The sequence below is a fragment of the Anastrepha obliqua genome, chromosome 4 (assembly GCF_027943255.1).
Source record: "Anastrepha obliqua isolate idAnaObli1 chromosome 4, idAnaObli1_1.0, whole genome shotgun sequence".
In the NCBI taxonomy this organism is placed as follows: Eukaryota; Metazoa; Arthropoda; class Insecta; order Diptera; family Tephritidae; genus Anastrepha; species Anastrepha obliqua.
This window is the reverse complement of record NC_072895.1, coordinates 1,634,697-1,662,189: the sequence shown is the minus strand read 5'-3', so window position 1 is coordinate 1,662,189 and position 27,493 is coordinate 1,634,697. Positions and strand designations below refer to the sequence as shown.

The 27,493-nt window shown below is 38.3% G+C and overlaps 3 protein-coding genes across 3 annotated transcripts in view; 2 read left to right on the top strand and 1 right to left on the bottom strand.

The window, feature by feature from the left end:
* LOC129243777 (putative fatty acyl-CoA reductase CG5065) overlaps positions 1-27,197 on the bottom strand; it is a 79,008-nt gene extending 51,811 nt beyond the window's left edge. Inside the window, exon 1 of the mRNA XM_054881074.1 lies at positions 26,915-27,197. Within this exon, the coding sequence (XP_054737049.1) occupies positions 26,915-26,922 (8 nt within the window). The 5' untranslated portion in view covers positions 26,923-27,197. The remainder of the gene's footprint in view (positions 1-26,914) is intronic.
* Positions 6,724-8,135, top strand: LOC129243778 (FMRFamide neuropeptides). The gene has a single exon (XM_054881075.1). It carries the CDS (start codon positions 6,724-6,726, stop codon positions 7,825-7,827), a length of 1,104 nt encoding a protein of 367 aa, XP_054737050.1. The 3' UTR covers positions 7,828-8,135.
* Positions 18,466-22,553, top strand: LOC129243776 (electron transfer flavoprotein-ubiquinone oxidoreductase, mitochondrial). Its single transcript, XM_054881073.1, has 7 exons — positions 18,466-18,900; positions 20,188-20,301; positions 20,355-20,467; positions 20,542-21,113; positions 21,184-21,545; positions 21,613-21,700; positions 21,758-22,553. Exons 1-7 carry the CDS (start codon positions 18,873-18,875, stop codon positions 22,293-22,295), a joined length of 1,815 nt encoding a protein of 604 aa, XP_054737048.1. The 5' UTR covers positions 18,466-18,872; the 3' UTR covers positions 22,296-22,553.
* Positions 27,198-27,493: the final 296 nt, after the last annotated feature.

Genomic DNA, 27,493 nt, shown 5'->3' with positions numbered 1-27,493 from the left:
CAAGCACCGAATTTTTCAATTACAATTATTATTTTTTAATTATTGCTCATTCTAGAATAAAACTTCATTTTAATCTCCCCTTCAAACTTTATACCAGATTAATAAAAATTCGACAAATTTGCATTGAAATTTCTAACTTTTTAATCAGAATAAATAAAATTTGCATTTGTTTAAGAGAGAAAATGTGTAATACCATCAATACCACAAATCAACGTGAATTTTTAGTCGCTTTAAACTTGTACTTTATTATACTAAACTTAATGAGCTATGAAAATGCATGCCCGAAATCCTGAGTAAAAAGTGTACAATTTTGAAGTAAATTGGATGAATGTTTAAAAAGCTGTGCTTTAAACAGTTGTTTATGTGGTTTTTGTTATAAAATGAAAATATTTGTATAAAGAAAATAATGAAAGTAATTTGAAAAAAAGAAAAAATAGGAAATATAGAAAATTCTAAGTTTTTTTTGAAAGACTAAAAAATAAATAAATAAATAAAATTAAATAAGTAGAAATAAATAAGTCTCCGTTTCATGTGCGAACACTAGCTATTTTAATGAATGTCTCTAAAATGTCAAGTCTATGTGGCATACTGCCAGAGAGCATCACACACATGCAAGTATGCCGGTACTTACACATGTATGCGTAGACCTACTTACGTAGCACGCGGTTGCTGCTTTGTGTTTGCGAAATTCATTGTCTGTGATTTATTAACTGACTGCTTTTCTAAGGTCTGTCGTCAGATTCAAGTGAACAATGTGGCATATGCAGATTTTTCCCTTACGTGAGCAAGGAAATCTTCACAGGTATTTTGGACTTTATCAAGCTGGCTTTTCCGCTGACCCAAAGCTCACTGCATTGTTCCACATCCTGCCAACATGCATTTAATTCGTCACTGTAAATGCACAAATTCGAATGTGTGGGTACGAAGCATGCATGTTGACGCAAGCATCTTCCACTCTGCCCAGAGTTCTGCTGCGCATAGTTTTTTACCATCAATCTGCCGCATATCTGCTTACATTTTGTATTTCAATTTGTTTATGGTTTATTATTGTTGCTTATTTATTGTGGCAGCTTGGTGACACATGTGGATGAAAAATTATTGTTTTACATCTGTCTTGCATTAACCGTCCTTTTATTTTGCTACACGCGAATGCCGAGAGCCGGCGACTTGGAGCGGCACATAGAACGCAAAGCGTCGCGACGTACATGCACTTGATTACTGTTGTCTCCAGAGTTATGTTGACATTTCATGACAAGTGTAAGCTAGCTACCCATAAAGACTGAGTATCACACATTCACGAATATTACTTGTACACGTGGGATCCGGCGGTTCAGTTGCACTTTAAAATCATTTTCTAACATCAATGCAAAGTTGTTTGTGCATATCGCCTGGTAAGCAGCTGAGGAGAAAATTGGCTACCTGGCAGCAGAGAGTACTAAGAGAACTGCTAACTTCGGAAGTAAAAGACTTCGATAGAAGACCTGACAGCAAAGATTTCATGCTCAAATACCGCTAGCTTTTAAATAGCAAGTTGGCGAAACACTTGGCTTGGTATTGTCGCGAAAGATAGTTGGGTGATTTTTGTATTCTGCATTATTGTCAAGTCTGCGCAACAGCCTGTGCAGTTACTGTTGTACTTGATTGCAAGGACAAATATTTTATGTATAACTTCCCACCTGGCCTCGCAAAAAGTGATTGTAACTATTTTATGACGAATATTCTAAAAATCGAACCTTTTACTTACGCTATTCTGTTGATTCTTCAATTAATTCTAATTAATTTTTCTTTTTGAGTTATTTTTTACAAAACCTCTCATACCTCCTCAAAAACTATCCAGAAATGTAAGTGGAGTCTAAATTTCGTCACGAAGTCCTCTTCTTGAATTTATGTGGGTGACATCATACTGTGATGTTCAGAGAAACGAGCTGATTAATCCTCGTTCAATAGAATTAGAGTCCATTGTGGCTCACGTTTTGTATGAACCGATCTGAGATATTATGCACAAAATACACAGCGGCCGTTAGTTTCTTCCTGCAAATCCTACCACTTCTCGTTGCATTGATCACGGCGCACAATCATGGAGCCAACCTCTGTCTATCATGGGCATCATCGACAGCCCAATGTGTGTCTCCTGGAAAGAGCAACACTGAAATTTCAAAGCACTCTTTCTGTTTTATCCGCCTTTCACTAGACCAAAGAAATACATCTTTGGGTCAGAAAAGAAGCTAAATTTTCTGTGTCTCGAAAAGTTTCTTAGATTCGTTAAGGAATCAGAGAAGTTTAAAGATTACATAATAGAGAAATATCCCCCACTCTTTCTGTTCTCCATAAACAAAATTCTTGCCGTACACCTTGAAGCCATCCCTGGGTGCTTGGGTCTTCATTAATTATCTTTCACCTTACTGAGGTCCAACCACCCATTGATTAGAGTTAGATTAACTGTCGCCATGCAGAAGGTTAGGACCAATTTTTTCTTTCTGGCATCATAAAGGTCTTACAAATGAAATGGATGATCAAACTACAGACACAGTTTTCAAAAGGGATTTTTCCACGAATGAGAGTGTCAAACTGATATATATTTTCTTGTCATCTTGAAGGACTTAGTTTACATCTTGGGAAAGATATGTTCTATCTGCTCGAAACATTCTTTAATATTATCGGATGGCGCCGAGGAGAATAAAAGTACATGTTCTTCATCTTGATTGGCGCGATAGCCGCTTACGCGATTTTGACCGAGTTTAACAAAGTGCGCCAGTCGTTTCTTTCTCGTGCTAACAGGCGCCATTTGGAAATAAAAAGTAAGGCCAAGACCTTCTCCAACTGATCTTACCAACACAGAGGAGGCCTTCCTCTTCCTCTGCAACCACCAGCGGGTACCGCATCAAATATTGTACTTTCAGAGCCGGAGAGTTTGTATCCAGTCGGACGATATGATTTAACCAACGTAGCCGCTGGATCTTTATTCGCTGCGCTATGTCTATGTTGTCGTAAAACTCATACAGCTCCTTTTACCATCGCCTACGATATTCGCCGTCACCAAAGTGCAAAGGTCCAAAAATCTTCCGCAGAAACGCTTGGAGTGCTCGAGAGAAAGATTGCATATGTATATATGTAATGGATGCTTGAATCCTTTTCACTCCTTCTGAACCCGAGCTCCTCCTTCTATTTGTGGCGTGCCTCTTGTTCGTGCGTTGTTCTACAAATGAGGCGACCTACAGCCGCTTCCAAACGGCAGATGGTTTGCTTTTTGATGGTAAGTCAGAGGATTGCCATTGAGTACTAAAGGCCGACCACTACGGAAACAACTTTTTGTATCAAGTGATGTTTCGTGCACTTACGTATTATGGTAGTCATACACCAACCCATTCAGCTACTGCGGTCGCCAATAGACAATACAAATTCTTACAATTCCGCGGGGGAACAAAGGGCCACTCATGACAAAGCTCGTCCAATTACGAGCAGATTGCTTATTCCGAGGCATATTTGTTGTGGTTTCGTTGATAGAAGAGTTTAAGATTGACAGGTTCCCAACCTACTTCTCTGATTCTATTACAGAGATGTCGGCATTAGCCCCCAGACGTGCAGCCAACCGCATTTCCTCTGCCATGGATGGTAAGGTTATACCGCCTATACTTGACCGTCGGAGCCTCGTTAGTTTCAGAACAGGTTGTACCACGTGAAGGTGAGGTTCCCCATTTGTTCACATTTTATGGTATTTTTAACACTAGATTTACCAAACCAGTCAAAATGACTGGTCTTGCAATTTAAATTCAAAATTTTTGCAGCATGGAATATTTTCTTTCCGTATCGATATCCTGACTTATGTAGCTATAACTAAAGAATCTGTATGAACTTTACATTATTTTATATATTTTTGTAACAAATAAATTTTTTTGGTATTGACACTTATACCAGTACCAGTTAAAATGGCTGGTTCAAGTTTCTATGTGATGGAAATCCATTGGGGCAGCTCAACCATTAATAGTTCTGCAACATTTTTCCGCTACAAAATGTACAAATGAATGCAGAAAACCATGATGCTGCAGCAAGAAGTGTGGCGGCCCTTTGCTTAAACTTCATTTTAATAGTTACCACCTTCAGGGCCTGGTGAATGGCCGAATGACTGAAACGAATGAGACCTTCTGCGTATTTTGAAAATCGAATTTGCTTACCTTGGGAATGCATTAGTTTTATTATTATTATTATTAATTGATAATATCCATGAATCTATTTATGAATTACAATGAATATTTTTCAACTTATTTTGTCACTTTTAAAGGTAAATAACGGCTGGATACCTCGCTAATCACTTCTTTTAAATACCAGTCATTTTGACTGGGTTTTGATAGAAACAGCTGGCAAGTTTAGTGTATAAAATCACTATACCGTTAAGCGTCATTGGTTTTGGCAAAGTGCAGCAACTCATTAATAAACAACATTAAAATTAAACGTTGTGTGGTTTGTGTGATGCTTCCAGTGGCAACCACAGTTGCGATTTTGTTGATGGTTGGTCTTGGTGAAGCGCTTGAAAGTGTGAGTTATGAATTATTATGCATACTTCACATTAAATTGTATGCGTGTTCCTGCCTCATTGTCTCATTACAAAAAGCAAGTGTGAGAAAATAGAAAAAAATCAAGGGGATTCCTCAATTCATTCAAGCTGCCACTTGTTGCTTTTCCGGCGCATTCTATGCAACAGCTTTTGCTGTCGCTGGTGCTGTTTGGCTGGCTATGCTGAAGTTCCGAGTGTAATGCGCATGCGCTTCTTTGGCTATGGAACAAGTTATAGCATTAACATTAGAATGGTTAATTAGCGTTGCGCGTTGCACGCGGTGGATATAATGTGCAATCACCAACACTCTTACATACATACACAAGTAAATACTCATTCATGATATATTCGTTAGTGCTTTTAGTTATGTATGCACGAGTATGGGATAGTAAGTATTCTTAGTGGCGATTTCTGCGTCTTTCTATTTACCACAGCTCAGCGAGCGAAACTCAACTTTCACTAACTCTTAGAGAGTGTTATTGAGCGATTGCTCTTGTTCTTTTTGCTGCTTGCTTAAAATTTCTCACACCACAGCAATTCCCCGTCACACTGTCTGATAAGTTGTGTGAGGGTTAGCACATCTCGAATTTGTTAGCTGCATAATTTTATTTGCCTCCTAGTTTGATTTACAGTAACAACATACGATGCTTTCGTGATCAAAGATGTAGGTGTAAATTTTATTATCCGCATGGGCTTCAATATTAAGGATGCCAGCAGTAAATTCTTTGTGAAATCGCGCGTAGCCACAAAGAATCCAATAAAGCGCAACTTTTGCCAACAATTCCTAGCTTAATCTGAAAAGGCAATTGTGTAATGGAACGACGGCGGATGGAACTAGAAACCTTGTGAATTTGTGATCTGATGGTAAGGCTTAATGACCCACCATTTGTGCATTCGGTTGCCGGGATCGGAAGCAGAATTATGAAGTACTACATAAACTTGAGTGTACAAAATTAAGTACCTGATATCTAATGGCGCGAGAAAGTTTTTCCTTAGTAATAATAGCAAAATCAGATCGGCTATAGCCTCCATACAAGCTAATGAAATATGTAGTCAGATATTTTCGAAAGTTTCTTTCAACCCCAATGAATTGGGAAATCCTGTCTTCCGATTTGCGTATCTGTATTTTCATTCAGTGGCCGATTCCACAAAACTAATTTAAGGCAAAGTTCGGAGTTATTCATACTTTTACATTTTTGAAAAAGAAGTGTGTTAGACTTTATTGATTGAATATCACTGGTCTTTTGTACGTTCTGGTGCACAGCGGAATTAGCTAAACATCTAAAGAAAAACTATAATAAATAAATAATTGGCGCGTACACTTCTGTTAGCGTTTGGCCCAGCTTCTCCTTCTATTTGTGGCGTGCGTCTTGATACAGTTCCACAAATTGGGGCACCGCCAGTTTTATGCCGACTTCAAACGGCAAAAGGTTTTTTTTTACGAGGAGCTTTTTCATGGCAGAAAAACACTTAGAAGCTGGCCACTGCCTACTGTGGGCGACCATTATGAGAAAAATATGCATGCCCGAATGGTGGTCACTCACCGCTCACTTTGGTGGCCGCCAAACTTCTACCCTGTGACTATTTCTGATAAACCGCTCCATCTCAAGTTCAATATGAGTAATGTTTTTGTTTTTGTGTTCAACTACCTTCAGAGCGAAATATTGTTCAATTCCACATTTCCAAAGAATGAAAATTCTCTCATCGTAAATGAAAACCTCATTACAGCCATGACAATTCATAGAGAGTTTCAAGCCAGCTCCGAATACCAGGAACACACTTTTTTCTTCCAAAAGCTTCTCTGTATTACATACAGGCTTTCAAATCGATTGCTCCTCGAAATTTATTTATTTTTACAAGAGTTACAATTATAAATAAATTCTCCACATAAGTACTAAGCGCTGGCTGCCAGGGCCTTCGGCTTGCGATAACATAAACATAAGTACTATACTTACTTACTAACGTTTATTGGGGTGAGGTTAAAGTTAAGGGGGAAAACACGATGAAGGAGGGCAATCCTCGAATTTTAAAATTATAAATTTCATAAAAACAAAACTTCTGCAATTAATCGCTGAACAAATATTTCTTTTCAACTCTAATTTATGTCTAAGAAATGTAACAAAAAATTGTAATTTCATTCCATTCTAGCACGCATCGACATCGTCTCCAATATGGGTCCTCTGCTCGTTTTCTTCCTGTATATACTTCAATTGCAAGCATCGATACGCAGTGAAATCATCGAAACTCCAAATGCCAATCTGAACACCATTTCTGAATCTGAAGATGATGACTTGAATAGGAGTAAGCCCAAAGCACGTCATATTACCACAACTGTAGATCCACTTGATCTGCCCTTCGTAAAAGCCGGCTACGACCAAACGGAAATAGAGTTCCTCTATCCAATTGCTTCACTCAACATTGATTATGCGAAGAATTTAATTACTTTGACATTCCGCAAAACGAAGGCTGATGAAAAGGAGGCGCGTCGTCGCAAATCTCTTGATGAGAATTTCATGCGCTTCGGCCGCGATTCTCCAGATTTTATGCGTTTTGGTCGCAAACCTTCCGATTTTATGCGCTTCGGAAAGCGCACACTCGAGCAGGTACCAAAAGTGAATAGCCTCGATAATGAGTATATCTACGACAATGATGCTGATACAAGTCGTCGCATTGAACGTAGCCAGGAGGCTATACGCGATTCACGAGGTGACAATTTCATGCGCTTTGGGCGAAACAGCAACGACTTCTTGCGATTTGGACGTGCTTCGGAGGATTTTATGCGCTTTGGCAGGAATCCTTCGGACTTCATGCGCCTTGGACGCGGAGGTTCTGATGATTTCATGCGCTTTGGGCGCACGCAGAAGGAGCGACGTGGTTCTGATAAAGATTTTATGCGTTTCGGACGGCCTGATAACTTCTTGCGATTTGGCAGATCATACAATACGCCTACAGCTTCGCCGAATTTCATTCGTTTCGGCAAACTGGACCAGAACTTTATGCGATTTGGTAAGAATTTAGATCATCCAGTAAAGGAAAATAGTACAAAGCCGCCATTGCCAAAAGAAGTGATCAAAGAAGCGGCGAAAATTTTACACCAAGCCGAACGATTCGGAGGAGAGGGTGAGAGCAATCCGATGGACCGGGCCATCAAGGTGCTGTTTGGCAAGGATGAACGGCATGAAACGTCGGCGCAAGATGACAAGGACGAGCAAAATAATGAAGATGCTTCCAACGACGACATGGCGCCCGATTACGAGTTTAATGTGACACAATGAAGGGAATATTTTTGAGTGATTTATAATCGTATTTTTTGATGGCCATATGTAAATATCTAGATAATCTCTTTCAAATTAATTAAGTGGCAGCGGCAGTAATGCAAACAGACACACTTAACTAATGACATACATACACAATGTTCTATAGAAACACACACATGTAAAGGCACAAATATAGTGCACAAAAAAGTGTATATGAAAAAAGTTCATTCAGACAATTGATGTAGCTGGATATACATATGAAGTATGTTCAGGGTGAATTTTTATTAGGGCTGGATTAAAAGTTCACTTCCTGAAAGAGTTCCTTACTCTGTATATATCCGCACTCATGTATACGACTATATATTGGAATGTAAACTATGTATTTGTAGAAGTGGTTAAGATTATACAGAAAATCGATATAGATAAATAAAATATATATATAAATATTTTAGCATCATAAATGTATTTAATATACAAAAACAAAAAACATATACAAGGCTTGAAATGAAATGAAAAATGAAGATAAAAATTTAAATAAAATGAAGACTTCATAAGCAAAAATGTCTAATCTTAGTTGTTACATTCTTTGTAAGGCTGAACTATCATACATTAAAAACACTCTGGCTTCTATATCCATTACCTGTTTGGCAGTGCGATTCGTACAGGTCGTATCTGGGCTTCCTGCGATAATCACAATGACGACCGAGGAGTTTGTTCAAACATAAAAAGCTAAACTATCTTTGTAGACAAGAGATTCAAAATGTAGTATTTTCACAACGCCGGGGATTGAGAAATCGGAGCTTTTGACAAACTGCTTAAACTTTAGTTTTACTGGTTTATTAAGAATTGAAAAACTACAGATATAAGAAAGATGAACTACAAAATATTGTATCTGAAAAAAGGTTTATTTATATGCTTAATTAAAAAACAATAATAATGCTTAAAAATAGTGAGCATCGCGCACCAACATCGATATTAAAAAAACATCGGGCAACAAAAATTTACGTTTTACAAACGTCGTTTTAAGGGGGAAGTCTACTGTGAATTTTTCAAAAAATCGATTTTTTTTTATTAGCTTAAAAATACTTTGAACCCTCTTAAATAAGGTACAATATGTGTCACAGCTGGCTAAATTTTTCTTCGTTGAAATTTCGACCTTTTCCCGAAGCGCTCCAAAGCGCGTACCTGCGGCACATGAAACTTTAAACGCATTTTTCTCGAAACTAAGTTTTTGTATACGGTGTACACGATATCTCGAGTTCTGATAAATGAATCAGCTTAAAAATTTAATTATATATTCTCTGTAATAGTGTCTCTCGTCTGACATAGGATTTTTTTGATATCGTTATTTGTTAAATTGTTATAAACAATAGTAACATCAATTTTAGGCAAAAAAAAAGAAAAAAATTTCAAGAATTTTTTTTCCAACGCCAAAATTTTTTATCGACATAATCCTACGTCAGACGAGAGTCAATACTATGTATATGATAACAATATTTTGTTTTTTTGTTTTAGATCACCGAAACGTAAGATTTCATGTACACCGTTTAGGCACCTAAGAAAAGCGGACCTGCGCTTGCAGAAGTGCCACAGCGGCCATTTTGAATATTTTGACTTAAAATTTTTTTTTTCAAAAACTTAAATATATAATTAAGATAAGAGTTTAAATAGATTTTATGCACGAGCAATATTTTGTTAGAAATAAAATCCGGAAAATAAGCCTGTTTTCCCCCTTGTCACAGTAGTCCCCCTTAATGTCGATGTCGCAGCCCTACAGTCAACATCTCGTTCGACACAAGAGCTCGGCTAATCGCAGGCACGAATGCGAGATTCAACTGTTGAAAACGTTCGTTTGTTCGTTGACTGCACCTCGGGGCATTTTCCATGCTGCCCAAATTTTGGTCGAAAAATCATCATCGACGAGGCGCATTTTTTAATGAATGCCAACAAGTAAATTTGCCGAATGTGGGACGACTTCAACCTACACGAGGCTCACCACAAAAAATCTATGTGGAGCGGTGGCATGATTGATCCGTACTCCTTCGAAAATGATGTCAACACATTGAGATACATATCGACAGTAACCAATTTATTTTGCCTCAAATTAAACAAAATGAGCGTACTTTTCTACCAGCTGTTTCGCCTATTCTGCTTCCATATATTGCTCACTGTTTTAACATGTTGGAAAATCGTTAAAACCCCACCCATCCCTAATGCCGGCAGTGAGCTCAGACCAATCGCAATTTTATGGTAGCTTTGAAGGTATCCGAATTAGAAACGGCGGCCGCCGTAGAATAGTGGGTTGTTGCGTGGCTACCATTCCGAAGTGCGTGGGTTTGTATCTCCGTATGTGAAACACCAAAATTAGAGAAAAAGTTTTTTTTTCTAATAGCGGTCGCCCCTCAGCAGACAGTGGCAAACCTTCGATTGTATTTCTGAAGCATGAAAAGCTCCTCAAAATATCATTTGCCATTCGGAGTCGACCAAACATCCTACGAGTAAAAGGTATTAAGTGCCAATTACAAGATATTTCATTTATATTTAAATTATGCTTAAAACTTTCTAAGCTCTCATTTTTGCAGTGGGGCGTGTTTTGGTCAGATTTCATACAAAAATATTTGGGTATAAACTTGGTTTTTTATAAAACAAATGTACCAAACGATTAAAAATCGTATATAAAAAAATTTTATTAGCCGTTAGAAAATCTTAGAGGCACTTATTTCTTCATATACTTATATTATTAGTTTGAGGAAAAAGAAATCCATTATTTTCTCGGTAGATGGCTTTAGTGTTCGATGTCTCGTAAAATATCGATCAAATAATTTAAAGTTTATGCTCGTTGCCAACGTGACATTTCACACTAAAAAACTCGTTTTGTTTTTTTTTTTTTTGTTTCGTTCAGTTGTGAACTACAGGGTGTTAACAATGGAAGCCAACGATAAGGCAAGACAAGCCGTTGAAATTGTGCATGGTGTTTGTGATGCCGATACAGGAACAGATAATTACGTGCACTTTGGTTTCGTCGATTCCGTTCAATCATTTCTGATGGCCAAGCTGGCTGCCGGGGTATAAGAAATTATGCTTGGTCTTGTAAAAATGTAAACTTTATGGCACCCAAAATCTTCCATCCATCCTATGCCGGGCGAGCGTGTGCATGCGTGTATGTACGTATGTACGTATTTATACAATATGTAGTTACTGGTAGACGTTAGCGATTGAGTTGCAACTTCAAAGCGAAAAGTGAAAACGACACTGTTGGTTTTTGATACATAGGTATGTGTATGGTATATGCAAATTTGGAGGGATAATCAAATTACAGAAGACGAACTTAAAAAGTATTTGTTATATTTAGACCAAATGTATGTACACATCTCCACTTATGTGCATTAGTATGATTACAAAATTATAAATACATATAAACATATTTATATACGGAGAAAAATGAGTTCAATTGATTTTGGTACTTTTAGGTGGAGTCGGAAGGAAATTTGATGATTATTATTACATGCGCGTTCATATCTACATGTATGTATATGTGTGTAAGTAAATATGTATGTATGTGGGTATAAATATACAAACATCTGCATTCCATTTCAGTGTCTCAAAGTTAAGAAGGAATTCACTTATCTCTCACTAATGTTCATATAATACATTCATACATACATGCGCGTGCATATTTGTGGGGGAGTATTTGTTGCTTATACGCCATGGTGTGGAAAAACACTCTGCATTCTGTTAAAGAAGTGTTTTCTTTATCACCTTAAAGTGCCACATTAAGTGTTGTCATAAGTGTTGCCATAAAATGTATACGAAAGGTAGATATGCTGCCTGGATTGCACTATAGCAGCGGACGGCGCAGCAGAGGCAGACGTCAACAACAGATTTAGCAAGGCAAGGGCTGCATTCGGAAACAAACACGACAAATTCTTGAGCATAAAATACAGAATATTCTGGCCCAACATAATAAGTAATGAAGAATTCTGGAGACAAACGAAAGATAAGCCCACCTTACGCCAGCTAACACGCAGGATATGGAGTTGGATGGGTAATGCTCTTATTATAGCGCCCCCCAGCAGCACAAGAAGGACCTAGATTGGAGTCCTCAGGGAAGCGAAAGCCGGGGCCGGTCAAAGAACACCTGGAAAAGGACCATCCTGCATGACTTATCCTCGATAAACACAAGCTAGGAGAATGCGTAGACGAGAGCATCTAACCGCGTGCGTTGGATAAGCCTTGTAGAGGCCTTATGCTTCTCAAAGGAGTAATCAGGAGAAAAGAAAGATATGATGGACCAAATATATATTTTTATTATTTATTATTTATTATTTTTATTATTCAATTAAGAAGTTAAAGTGTTTAAGTTGGTACTTTGATAGTATTGTCGATCGCAAATATAGCACTGAGAACGATCACTCCACTTGATGGTGAGTGGAGACACGAATTATGATATTATTTCACTAAAAAAGCTTTTTCTTCTGCTCTAAATGGACTCCCACGCGCTTGAAGCCATATGCAGCCATCCAAGGCTTCTTCCGTCAGTTTAAGCTTCAGTGTGTTTGTCAGTCATATTTTTCTATATTAGTGTTCACGTAGGAAATTATCGCATTAATACTCGTATATGCATGTGTATGGCACTATACATGTGTAGGTACATTTTTATGGCCAATTAGCGCTGCAAGATGCCAAAGGCAACAACACGAGCAACAAATACTCGCACACGCATGCTTGCCATCGCACTTGTTTGCATATTGCCGATATTTATGTTTGTGCATTATGTACACATTGACTTAACGGTGGTTTTGCCGTCTTACTATATATTTACCATACACACTTTTGCAGTTTCACGACTGGAAAGAAGTAAGTTTGCCTTGGCTATCGGCCAGTTTATAAGGTATTTTTATTTTCTTTCGCAACTGCAAATAGCTACTAATAAAACAGAGAAGTGAGAATGAAATTTCCCGCCATAGAGCAAGTTGCTGAAAGTTGTTGTTATAGTTGTAGTTGCCTGCTGCATTGTTGAAGGCGTTAATATTTCTCAAATTTGTTAGCTGCATAATTTAATTTGCCTTTTAGTTTGATTAAGTGCAACTTCCGTTGAGGTTATGGTGTTGTTGTTATTTACAAAAAAGAAAAAAAGCTTATAAATGAGTGAAAAATAAAATAAAACGTTACTTTGCTATTCTTATCCACATTATGATAGAGTTATTAAACTGCAGCCAAGAAAGTTTGCAAGAAAAATTTAAATATTTCGACCTGATGCATATGTTTGTACATACGTACATATAAGTCTTCTTCTTCTTAATTGGCGCGATAACCGCTTACGCGATTTTGGCCGAGCTTAATAAAGCGCGCCAGTCGTTTCTTTCTCGTGCTAACCGGCGCCAATTGGACACACCAAGTGAAGCCAAGTCCTTCTCCACCTGATCTTTCCAACGCAGAGGAGGCCTTCCTCTTCCTCTGCTACCACCAGCTGGTACCGCATCGAATGCTTTCAAAGCCGGAGCGTTTGTATCCATTCGGACGACATGACCCAGCCAACGTAGCCGCTGGATCTTTATTCGCTGCGCTATGTCTATGTCGTCGTAAAGCTCATACAGCTCATCGTTCCATCGTCTGCGATATTCGCCGTTGCCAACGTGCAAAGGTCCAAAAATCTTACGCAGAATCTTTCTCTCGAACACTCCAAGCGTCGCTTCATCGGATGTTGTCATCGTCCAAGCTTCTGCGCCATACGTCAGGACGGGCATGATGAGAGTCTTGTAGAGTGTTAGTTTTGTTCGTCGAGAGAGGACTTTACTGCTCAGTTGCCTACTTAGTCCAAAGTAGCACTTGTTGGCAAGAGAGATTCTACGTTGGATTTCAAGGCTGACATTGTTATAGGTGTTAATGCTGGTTCCTAAATAGACGAAGTCTTTTACAACCTCGAAATTATAACTGTCTACAGTGACGTGGGTGCCGATACGCGAGTGCGCCGACTGTTTGAAGACAGGAGGTACTTCGTTTTGTCCTCGTTCACCACCAGACCCATTCGCTTTGCCTCTTTATCCAGTTTGGAGAAGGCAGAACTAACAGCGCGGTTGTTAAGGCCGATGATATCGATATCATCGGCATACGCCAACAATTGTACGCTCTTATAAAATATTGTGCCTGAGCGATTAAGTTCTGCGGCTCGTACGATGCTCTCCAACATCAGGTTAAAGAAGTCACACGACAGTGAGTCACCCTGTCTGAAACCTCGTTTGGTATCAAACGGCTCGGAGAGGTCCTTCCCAATTCTGACGGCGCTGCTGGTGTTGAGCAACGTCATCTTACATAGCCGTATTAGTTTTGCGGGGATACCAAATTCAGACATAGCGGCATACAGGTAACTCCTTTCTGTACTGTCGAATGCAGCTTTGAAGTCGACAAAAAGATGGTGTGTGTCGATTCTCCTTTCGTGGGTCTTTTCCAAGATTTGGCGTATTGAGAATATTTGGTCGATGGTAGACTTTCCAGGTCTGAAGCCACACTGATAAGGTCCAATCAGTTGGTTGACGGTGGGCTTCAGCCTTTCACACAATACGCTCGCTAGAACCTTATAGGCGATATTTAGAAGACTAATCCCGCGGTAATTGGCACAAATTGCAGGATCGCCCTTCTTATGGATTGGGCAGAGCACACTTAAATTCCAATCGGCAGGCATGCTTTCATCCGACCATATTTTGCACAGGAGCTGATGCATGCACCTTACCAGCTCCTCGCCGCCATGTTTGAATAGCTCAGCCGGGAGTCCGTCGGCGCCCGCGGCTTTGTTGTTCTTTAGGCGCGTTATCGCTATTCTCACCTCGTCATGATCGGGTAACGGAACTACAATTCCGTCGTCATCGATTGGGGTATCGGGATCTTCACATTCTCTATGACATGCGCAGCTGTCATTGTTTAACAGGTTCGAGAAGTGTTCCCTCCATAATTTAAGATTGCTCTGTACGTCAGTCACCAGATCGCCGTCTTTGTTCTTACAGGAAAACGCCCCGGTCTTAAAACCTTCTGTAAGCCGCCGAACTTTCTGGTAGAATTTTCGGGCGTTGTTCCTATTGGCCAGCATCTCAAGCTCCTCGCACTCACGTATTTCGGCCTCTCGTTTCTTCTGTCGGATAATACGTCTCTCTTCCTTTTTCAGCTCTCTGTAGCGATCCCACATGGCTCGCGTTGCGCCCGATCGCAGCGTGGCTCTATAGGCGGCATCTTTTCTTTCTGCGGCAGCATGGCACTCCTCGTCGTACCAATTGTTTTTTCGGACTCGCCGGAATCCGATTTCTTCTTCGGCGGCGGTACGTAGGGAACGAGAAATGTTGCTCCATTGCTCGCGTATGCCGGTGTGTTGGGCAGTGCTCTCCGAGAGCAGGAGTGAGAGTCGAGTGGCGAATCTTCTGGCTGTCTGTTGTGATTGCAGCTTTTCGATGTCGAACATTCTTTGCGTAGGTAGATGTACGTTTTTTGCTGCACAGAGGCGGGTGCGCAGTTTGGCTGCAACAAGGTAATGATCCGAGTCGATGTTGGGTCCTCGGATCGTACGTACATCTAATACACTAGAAGCGTGTCTTCCATCTATCACAACATGATCGATCTGGTTTCGCGTTTTTCGATCAGGAGACAGCCAGGTAGCTTGGTGTATTTTCTTATACTGGAATCTGGTGCTGCAGACTACCATGTTTCGGGCCCCGGCGAAGTCGATCAGCCTCTGTCCGTTACCGGATGTTTCGTTGTGCAGGCTGAATTTTCCGACTGTGGGACCAAAAATTCCCTCCTTGCCCACCCTGGCGTTGAAGTCGCCAAGCACGATTTTTATGTCGTGGCGGGGGCAGCGCTCATAGGAACGTTCCAGGCGCTCATAGAAGGAATCTTTGGTCGCATCGTCCTTCTCTTCCGTCGGGGCGTGGGCGCAAATTAGCGATATGTTGAAAAATCTGGCTTTGATGCGGATTGTTGCGAGACGCTCGTCCACCGGAGTGAACGACAGTACTTGGCGACGAAGTCTCTCTCCCACAACAAATCCGACACCGAATTTGCGCTCCTTTACATGGCAGCTGTAGTAGACGTCGCAAGGTCCTATGGTTTTCTTTCCTTGCCCCGTCCATCGCATCTCTTGGATGGCAGTGATGTCAGCCTTTACTCTCACGAGGACATCAGCCAGCCGGGCAGAGGCACCTTCCCCATTAAGGGACCGGACATTCCAGGTGCATGCCCTCAAATCATATTCCTTATTTCGTTTGCAGGGGTCGTCATCAGTAAAGGCAGTTCTCATCCGAGGCTTTTTTAATCTTTTCATTGGGGGGGATTTTTAAGTGGCGGGTCCCAAACCCAGCGCACAACCAGCTATCCTGGAATGTTTCGCCTTCTCACGTTAGCTCACTCCCGAACGGGTGTTCGGAAGCTAACCAGAGGATACGTGGGCTAATCCCGGACGTTGTGAGCTGCTTGAACCATATGTAGAAGAATCGTCCTGGCCACTCCCAAGTGAATGGCGATCAGTAACTTTCCCCACTTGCGTGGACCTCTACACATGGAACCATCCTCCACGTACATATAAGTAAATAAACAATAAATCAATATGTTTGTATTGTTGAAAAGTGTCATTCACAGCAATTCAAAAAATATTTAAAGTGCTGTTTATCTTTTAACCTTTAATTCTATAGAGATGACCTTATATACATATACACATACATATATAGGTGTTTTATAACCGACTACAAAGATTGTAAGTCTATATTCTGTGGTTAATTTCATACCAAAAGCGACTTCAAAGTTGGGCCCAACCCGAACGCCACCAGCCATTTTATTTTTATCTTGCCGTACTACGGAGATGTCATATATATTTGGTTCAATCGAAAGCCAATAAAATAATCTACTAGTTAACGTTCCAAATTGTTGTTGTTGTTATATCAGCGAGCAGAGTGAAAAAAATTCTCCTTGTTGTTGAACTTGTGGTTGCTTGCGAAGTTCTTTAAAGTTAGTGGCTTTCATCAGCCACTAAATAGATTAAAGTTTTTGTATGCGGTAACGAAACACTCTGAATAAATATACTGAGTCCTGCCATAAGTTCTGTTACAAGTTAAGTGAAAGTGTAATACTTTTTTAAATGAAGCTAGTTTTATTTAATCTTGTAAATATTAAACAATGTTGTTTTAATTTTTTTTCGAAATGATCATCATTTTCTTTTACACAAACCTTCAAACGATGAGGTCATTCAGTTATTGTAGCACGCACGGTTTCCACGGTTTCCTACGAAAACTCGCTAATTTAACAACCTCTTCTCTTTGGTCCTATCCCGTCGAAATAGTCGGTTTCCAGCATTACTGTCAGATGAGATGGATGACGACCAATGAATGCACTAAGCTTTGTGACAAAAGCTTTGTTACAAAACCAACAACAAATTCGTTCCAAAGACGCGAGTGAGCCGAATATCGATTTGATGACAGGAGATGCTTGGTCTTGCTATTGCTAACTTCCTACGCTTCATTGCATGATGTCAATTCCACCGGCAGGTGCTTTATGAAAGATCTTGCATAGGCAATTTAGTTCTCAGATCAAATAACATCGGATTACACGCAATTATTCCATATTATTATATTTAGTTATCCTCTCGGGGGCTTACACGACTTAGGCCAAGGAGTATTTAAATAAGGTGACTACGGTAGAGCAAGAACACATTTTACATCAATTTGGTTTTTGCAATTTGGTTGTTTGAATTTTTAATTTTAATGAGAATGTAAACAAAGAAGCAAGACACTTTGAAATTCAAATCATAAAATCGCAAAAATCTGCTGCTATAACGAAGTCACCTTGTTGCGTTTGATTTGATTCGTCTCCACTAACGCAGTAAATAATAAAAGAAAGTATTTATTTATTTTATTTAATATTTATTTATTTACGACACATGTACGGTAGACATTTAGTAAATTACGAATTTGAAATTTATTGTACACTGAAACTAACATTTATATAAATGAGTATCTTAAATTTGTGCAGGGTAAAGCATAAGAGGAGAGATAAGAATTATCACAGATGGAGTAGTAAAGAGAGAGAGATATATACACACATATATAAACAAATAGATATGTAACTGCAGTTTTGGTAGGGAATTCCACATGTGATGAGTGCGAGAGGATTGAGCAAAGCTTAGTTTTGGAAAAGGTAGTCTGGTTGGCGGTAAGTAAATAAAATATTACTATAATATATTTTTGATACGCAATTTATATGATTTATGTCATTTATTGTATAGATACGATTGTATAAGAGCTGGATTCTATTAAGCGAATATACACTTGGGCCGTGAAGTGTAAAATATGTTAATTATTAAGTAAATTAATAATTTATACAATTATTATACATTTATACAAATGTAAAGATCATTCTCATAATAGGATCGATTGGTCATCAAATTCCTTAACGCTAGGTAGTATATAATAATTATAATTACTCCATTTTCCGTTAGTTGTTTCTGAACAACATTTCTTTCAATATTTCCCTTTGACTGGTTAAAAGCACCCAAGACAAAAACCACAGCGAAACACACTTTTGACTTGACATTTCTTATCAGCGTACGCAGAACATGTAGTTGGCAACGCGTGTGGTTCAAACCTTCTGGCAGCACTGCAAGTATTTTATTATTTATCTTCCGTAAATTGTGTGTTTGGATTGTAGGGTGAAGTTAAAGTGCTTAATTTTATCGCTATTTGTCTTACTAAATTTTATATATTTCTTTTCTTTAAATTAATATGACAGTTGTGTGCTTCAAGTACTTTCTACATAACAGTAATTAGTGTTAAGTTAAAAGTCGTTCGGCTGAAGGTACAAATAAGTGCGATAGTGAGTAGATTTGTTGTTCAGCGAGTCCAAAAGTCCAAACGCCACCGTACACGGATTTGTTTTTGCATTTCATTGTTTTTTCTTTATTGCGTTACCTGATAAAGTATTGCAATTATTCTATATCGCCCACATCAACAAAATAGCAACAATAAAATTGAAGCCGCACTTTGTTTACTCTAAATAAATTTTTTTGCACGCACATTGGAGCAGCCAACATGGCTACTTTTCTGAAGCTGGCGAATGGTGAGTTTAGGCTAATGAGCCCATGGAGGCTCGTCAAAAAAATGCTTACATAATTAATTATTGAACAACAGAGTATAGGTAGAGAGGTGTTCAAGAGTTAGAGTGAAGATGAGAGGAACATTCATACGAGTATAGCCAATACACACCCCGCTTTTTGTCGTTGCTTCGAAAGGGAATTAAGTATTTTTGTAGACATTCGTCTTGTGTTCGTAGATATAAAAGATGCTGATTTCTATTTCCATAGTGTAGTGAGTATAGATATAGTTAACAAAAGATGTTCATTTGATATTGTTGGCTAGACAATGTAGTTTTATTTTCTACAGATTTTAAATTTTTAACCTTATCTAATCGGTTTTTTTTGTGCCAATGTTTTTTGCTTTCTTTTAGATATTCTTATATTAGAGGTGAATTGGTGGAGATAATTCTAATGTTTTTTGTTTGATTGTTGTTGTTGAAGTGTGAAAAAATGGGAGAACTATTAAGTATTTTAATACGTACCGTTTCGCTGGGAAAAACAAAAACGAACATCAATAAAACCAAGCGTTTATAGTCTACATAGTTCGCCCACTAAAATAGCGAGTAATTGCAGCAGCTTGCCTGACCTAACAATTGGTAGCGCTGATCTCCGGCATCAGACCATTTACTCCTTATCGTTGCGAGCTTAAAACCTGCCGATTTTATACGAATCACCAATCCTATAGTAACTTTAATAAAGCTGAACGCACTTTCCGGAAGTTGATCGCTGCTGGTGCGGATCGCTCTATTCTTGCTGGAAGGCTTAAAGACATTCATCCTAATTTCGCAGATGTTTTAGCAAACGAGCGTGCCAAGTATGTCAGGCCGATCCCGAAGATCTTCGGATAAAAGATCACGTGGGACGCGAGTCATCCTGGCACCATTACGCTCAGAATATTGTAAAAGTTAAACCTATACCAATCCAGAATTAACCCCGACATACTCAACATATGTCCGGCATGTGAAGGTACTCGCAGGACACCTTCTATCCATTCTACCCTTAGACCCACTCACCAAACATCTCTTTCCCTTTGGTCCCACCTTGTCGAAACAGCATTATTCTTGGGGCTACCGTTAGATGAGATAGACGATGACGACCGTTGGCTATACCATACCGACAGGGCTTGAAAAACTGCTACAACAACAATAAAAATCTCAGAATGGTATAAGCATTTATTTCATTTGCCTGGCGTTAGTCACTAAAATAATAAATATTAAAAGAATTTTTAATGCCCAAAAACTAATTTCCGTTTTCTTCTCTTTAACTTTTAGCAACTAGGCACTTCCGCCCGGCATTTGTGCGGAGCGCCTCAGATGTAGCAAAGTATCCAAAAATTACCACCCATTACACCATACATCCGCGGGAAAAAGATGAGCGGTGGAAAGGTACGTGAAACCCTACGGATTATTATATAATTTTCATATAAATTAATTTCTAGAGGTCGACATGGAGCGTTATGTAGATGAGGTGGACATTGTTATAGTGGGGGGTGGTCCAGCGGGCATGTCAGCAGCAATTCGTGCCAAACAATTAGCTGCCGAGCAGGAGAAGGTACGCGTTTTGCTATCAAATATTTCACTTGAAAACAAAAAATGTAAAATTATTACACACAATACTTCACTTAGGAGTTGCGCGTTTGTGTTGTGGAGAAATCAGCTGAAATCGGTGGTCATATTTTGTCAGGTGCCGTCATAGATCCTATTTCCTTAAATGAACTCTTCCCTGATTGGAAAGTGCTGGGTGCACCGCTAAACACACCCGTTGCTACCGATCACTTTTCGCTGCTTACCGGTTTCGGTCGCATTGCCCTACCAATCTTCAAAGGTTGGCCCATGGATAACCATGGTAATTACATTGTCCGACTCGGGCATTTAGTTAAATGGCTGGGAGAGCAGGCCGAAGCTTTGGGAGTGGAGATCTACCCCGGTTGTGCAGCCTCGGAAGTGCTCTTCCATCCCGATGGAAGTGTGAAAGGTATTGCAACCAATGATGTGGGCATTGCAAAGGATGGCTCACCCAAGGAAACTTTTGCGCGCGGCATGGAGTTACATGCGAAAACCACCATATTTGCCGAAGGTTGTCGTGGCCACCTGAGTAAGCAAATAATGCAGCAATTCAAGCTGAACGCAGGCAGTGAGCCGCAAACTTATGGCATCGGTTTGAAGGAAATTTGGGAAATACAGCCAGAAAAGCATGTGTAAGAGTGGGTCATGGTTGTTAGGAAGCCAGAAGTATAATAAATAAAATAACTACTCTCTTGATTGCAGCCCCGGTTTGGTAGAACACACAATCGGCTGGCCATTAGACTTCAGAACCTACGGTGGTTCTTTCCTGTATCACTTAAATGAGCCCACACCCACCATTGCTGTTGGCTTTGTGGTTGGCTTGGATTACAAAAATCCCTGGATTAGTCCATTCCAAGAATTCCAGCGCTTTAAAACCCATCCAAAGGTGCGTCCAATCTTCGAGGGCGCCACACGCATAGCTTATGGCGCGCGTGCTATAAACGAGGGTGGTTTGCAGAGTCTACCCAGCAAGCTCACTTTCCCAGGTGGTTGCTTGGTTGGATGCAGTGCGGGCTTCCTCAATGTGCCGCGCATCAAAGGATCGCATTACGCGATGAAGAGCGGTTAGTTGATAAGCGTGAGGTAAAGTGACTTGGTGCTACCATGTTTAACAAACATCTATACTTGCAGGCATGCTGGCGGCAGAGAGCGCAGTAGAGGCGATCGCAAGCGAATCACAAGCAACTGTGGGCCTTGAGCCACAATCTTATCCAGAGAAGTATGTTTAAATTCTTTATCTATCATATTTTAAACATCTCGCTTTTCACCCAAACAGAATTAAAAACTCCTTCATCTGGAAGGATCTACACGAAGTGCGTAATGTACGCCCCTCCTTCCACAACCCACTTGGTTTATATGGAGGTCTCGCCCTTAGCGGTTTTTCTATCCTCATGCGCGGTCGCGAGCCATGGACGTTGAAGCATGGTCCACCTGACAACGAGTCACTGAAGCCCGCAAGCCAATGCCAGCAAATCGTTTATCCCAAGCCCGATGGAAAGGTCTCCTTCGATCTGCTTTCCTCTGTGGCGCTGACCGGCACTAACCACGAAGGCGACCAACCTGCACATTTGACACTCAAAGACGATCACATCCCTGTCGATCACAATCTAGCGATCTACGAAGGACCTGAACAACGTTTCTGTCCCGCGGGCGTATACGAGTATGTGCCCAATGAGGAGGGTGGCAATATGAAACTACAGATCAATGCACAAAACTGCATCCACTGCAAAACCTGTGATATTAAAGATCCTAAGCAGAACATTAACTGGGTAGTGCCTGAAGGTGGCGGGGGCCCAGCTTACAATGGCATGTAAACTCTTATAACTGAATATTGGTTTGCTGTTGCATTTTAATAATTATTATGCTGCCGCCAACCAAAACTAATCATGAAATTTGCTATAAACCCTCCTTCGTGCAAAAGGATGTTTGAAGAAAATGATTTGTAGCTTTAGCTGTTTTTTTGTATATTACTCGAAGAACTGAAATTAAAAGTGTTTTATACTAATTTCCTCTGTACACAATGATAATATATTTTTATATGGAAATAAAATGTTTTTATATAATGAAGATAAGTAATCTGCGTTGAAGGACGAAAAAGTCAGGGGTACAAATTTAGTGTATGTTTTATAAAAAGGATGTAAATTTGTAGTTGCTGAATTGAGCTCCGTTTGAAATTAAATACCAAGCTAAAACAATTACAAATATATAAAGTTGATAAATGTATGTAGTTGTAGACTAGAACATCGAAGAGTTGACTATTCTGCCACTTAACACAAGAGAACAGAAGAAAGTTAGGTTATACTCAGAAACGCAAATATGGCAGCACTGCAAATGCAATGCGTTCTTAAACGTCATTTCTGCATAAAAAGTCTCGCAATATTTGCAGTAAAAATTTTAAGACTGCCATTTAGCGATATCTGATGAAAAGTAAGTATAATAGTAATTTTTTTAGCTTTTTATGAAAAAATATATTGAAAACGCGACAGTTAAACTATATTTCATTATATTTTTCTTTTTTATTAGCGATTATTTTAGTACTTCCGAAGTGAAATTGCTGCTCAGAGTAAGACTGAGCATGGACAGCGAGTTCTCCTCGGAAAGGAGGAAGAAGAGCGTCCTCTGACATAAGGTTGTGGAAGAAATAAAAAAAGTTAACAAAGACATGTCCCACGACGACCGGTCCTTGCAGTTAACCAAAATGCAGTTAGGGCGGTTTTTAAACACTTCATAAAATGATTTTATTAAAAACTGATTCAACTGGATATCGAAAACTTACCCCAAAAGTGGACCAATTCATTCGAAAATGAGAAAAAAATAGATTCTCGGGAAATTATTTTATTGTTTTAAAAAAATATTTGCTTTTCGGTATTTTTCGTTTTAATAATAAACTTCTTACAAAATATGTCCTTTTAAGCTTTACGCGGTTTTTTTTTCTTAAATTTAACAAAAAATTATCAGTTTTTGACTCACCATCATCGTCGGCTACTGAACTTAGTAATAATTCCATTTTACTGCAGAGCGCGTTCTTAAATGCACAAATTTATTTGCAAAACGTCAGCAAATCTATCAATTGCCTGAATTGTCACATTGGCAGGGCTGCTAACACTGCAATTACTGGGCATTATAATGCGTTTCTGAATATACCCTCACCTGCAACTACGGTCTTACTGTGAGTAACAAAACAAATTATAATCGGGAAGTCCTAGGGGCACCCACTATTGTTTCTGTAGAATTTGCTGCACCATATGAGCATCAGAAACTAAAGAAAGGAGAGGAAGATTTTTGGATCCACTGACAGCCTCGTCAATAACCCTAACCAAACAGTCGACGAATGCAAACAAAACGTTTCTCATTTGAAATGTATCGCCAGTTTTATTTGTATCCCGTGTCTTTTGGGTCGCTTTGTTTAAAACATTTATTTCATTTATTTTATATACAATAATCTCCATTAATGTTGCATTGAGTTTTGTTTTTTTCCAGCTTGGCAACGCGTTTTTATACACTTAACATTTTTAAATATATTTAACACAATCATTCACTTTTAAAATTCACATTAAAATTTGTTCAACATTTTTATGTATATTTATTCATAGAGCTTCTTTTAAGTATGTATGTATGTATGTATTTGTATACGAGTATGTACTTAGGTGTATACATTTTCAATATGTATTTTTATTTGTCGCTATATCTAGCTTCATTTCAGTTAAAAAACATTTACATACACATTCATGAGTGCTGGTAGTTTTCTTGTCATTGATTTTTGAATAGTCATAAAATTACACAGTTCAATCACTTAATTTTTATACTAAATTATCATAAGGGTCATGTGTTTGTGTATGCGTGTAGGCATGTGTGGGTGTAAAATGACTTTGTATTTTTTTCATTTTTTCCTTTTTTGTGTTAGTCAAATAGCAGTAATGATTTTTTCTTAATTTTTTTTCTGCTTTGCTTTTTTTAATTTGTATTATTAATGCAATTTTGTTTTCCAATAAAAACATTTTATTATATTTTCAATGATTTTATTTTTTTTTATTTGCAAAACCAATTTAAGAATCTCACCTAAATATGTGTTTTAGTAGATGCAGAAAGTATTTGGTGCCAGGTCAATCCAGTTTTGCTCTCACATTATTTGGTTTTTTCCCCCCGGTGTATATTGTAATCATTTTCTGTTTAGGAAATGTGCTGCCCTAATACTCACATCATACCTAACTGCCATTTCTAGACTTTCGTATTTAGGTGTATACAAATTAACAAGTTTCCGGGCGTAGTTTGCTAATTTTGGATTTATATTAGGGGTCTTCACGCCAATCTCGTCTGGTCAGCGATTTGTAAAATAACAACATCGTAAAACCTCTTAACTTTTTTCTTTATCTGATCGGTAGATGAGCGACGGTTGCCGCACCAATTACCAAGCTTTACAACTTGAAAGCTCGTTACGCTGCAGTTAGCCGCATTCGGCGGATTCACAAAAACAAAACATTTGTAAAACTCCAAACTAACGGGGTTGATTCTTATTGCAAGAAACGAAAAAATGCTTCATTATGTAAATTAAGCTTGCCTTAAAAAAATTAAAAAAAAAACTTAAACCTATATGGCGGAATTTATATGAATAATTTTTCGGGAGCGTGTCAGTATTCTGTATTACAAAATTCTGGATGACAAAATTCTGTAAATTGCAAAAAAATTCTGCTTTTTAAAATTCTGCTTTTTTAAAATTCTGCTTTTTAAAATTCTGCTTTCCAAAATTCTGCTTTTTCAAAATTCCGCATGTTTAATGCGAAAAATTCTGCTCTATTCAAGTTTTGTGATTTTCGTCATACAAGAAGTAACAAAATAAACATTTATTCCATAAATATACATATGTATATATTTAAGCGATAACAATATTTTAGTTTAGTCAATTACAAGAGTTGGACTGATTAGGGTTATTTTTTTGAAGCGCGGCCGAAGGCCGCCCACGCGAAAAGAAGTTCTACGCAAAAATACGGTGGATTCTATCGAAACTGAACAAAAAATTGTTATTATTATTTTTATTTTTTTTTTATTTAATATCTCTAATAATAATAAAAAATAATAATAATAATAAATTAAATAATTACATTACCTCTTTAACATTGTTAACATTATATTTTAATACAGAATTTTGTAATACAGAATTTTGAAAGTAGAATTTTGGAAAGCAGAATTTTAAAAAAGCAGAATTTTAAAAAGCAGTATTTTGTACATACAGAATTTCGACACCAACCCTAATTTTTCTTTTATTTAACTCTGGCTACTTGCCGTGGACGACAAGGGCTCCGGTAGCAAAAAACCAAACATTTTGATGGAGTCGGCTCCTTATGTTGAAAAAGTATTAAAAATTTGCATTGTTGGCAATGAAAGAGCTCATAAAATTCACCGTTCGCGTGCAGTTGACCGTCGTCAAGAGCGAGTCAAACCACGCGGTAAAAGATGCAGACCGAAACTGTTCAAAACTGGAAGGCTCAAAGTTTCGTATTTAAAGAAATTTAGTTTTTTATTAGTCAATAAAGCGACACTCAGAGGGAGGCGCTCCTCTCTACAGTGGCAGCCGTACTGAAGTGAAATGGGATTACTCACTCCGATCGACCAGACTTTTTGACGAAATATTATTGAGTTATTGCACAATAATTCGCAAAATTCTTAACATTATTTTTTAAAGCAACAACAAAGGCAACAAAGGTAGGCATGTGCTTCCAAGTAAAGTAAAAGAAGTATTGCAAACAGGCCAATCAGACCGATGCTGAAATCTGAAAGAGTTCGGAAGACAATTACGCAAATTAACACTGCGAAACTCGCGTTATTCCTTGACCTATCATATTTGGACTGGAACTACGTAGAGTGTAGCTGAGCTGCCTACTACAGGTTTTCTCAGATTAGTGGGTATAGCTGGGGCTGCTGATCGACATTATACCAGCTTTTCTGCATGATTTTGCATTGATGAATTTTCTTTTATAGGTTTCTGTTTATTATAGATTGCAATTAGTTTATTAATATTAAATTCTTCTTATTTATAAGTTAGTATTTTCATTAATATATTCCTTGGTAGTTATTTCTTCATAGTTTACTTGGATTTTACTCAACAAATTTTCGCCTTTCATCAATTTATACTCAGCGGGCAGGGGGTAGTAGATTTTTAATATATTTGAACATTTACTTGTGTTTAGTTTATTTATTTGCTTTAAACTTATTTTCTTTATGAATTTATAATTTTACGCCCTTTTCGCACTCGCCCCACCCCATCTATGGAAATAAGTGGCCTAATCCTAAGATGGCAGGCGCAGGTAGAGGGACACAATTAACATTTAACAATTTCATTAATATGCACAGGTGCAGCTACATATGCATGTGTGTGCCATACATTGTTTCGGTGTGTGGGCGTGTGTTTGTGTGTATGTGTGTATAATACAAATACCTTTTCATTCAGTGCCAATCATTCAACTAAAAATCTCGCCAATGGAAACCGACTTCGATTCGCAAACATTTCTGAACGGGAAAAAATTCTCTATTATTTTATTTAATTTTATTTGTATCGGACGTTGCTTTGTAAGGTAGTATTTAGGTACGTGCCTCTAGTGCACACTCTTCTGTACATTTTCCACACAGATCACTTCTGCAGTGTCACAAATATTTTAACCTTTGTTTATTTTCACTTATATTTTATAAATCTTTTCTTAAAATAGTATCAACAGTTTGACATTTAAACAGGCGTCATATTTCTCATTGTTTTTTTTTTTGATAACTTGTTTTCAACAGCTTAGAGTTTTTTTTTGTATGTATATTTATTATGTGCTTGACATATCAAATCAATATTAATATAGTTTTTATTTCATTTCATATTTGAGTGTATATTAATTTACATATTTTCTATGTTTTTTCACTAGATTTCCTTGTTTGGTCTTTTGTGTGTAAGTTTTAAAGCCTTTATTTCACTGTTTATTTATTCTTTAATTCTATTTTTATTTTAGTTTACTTTTACTCTTACTTTTACTTT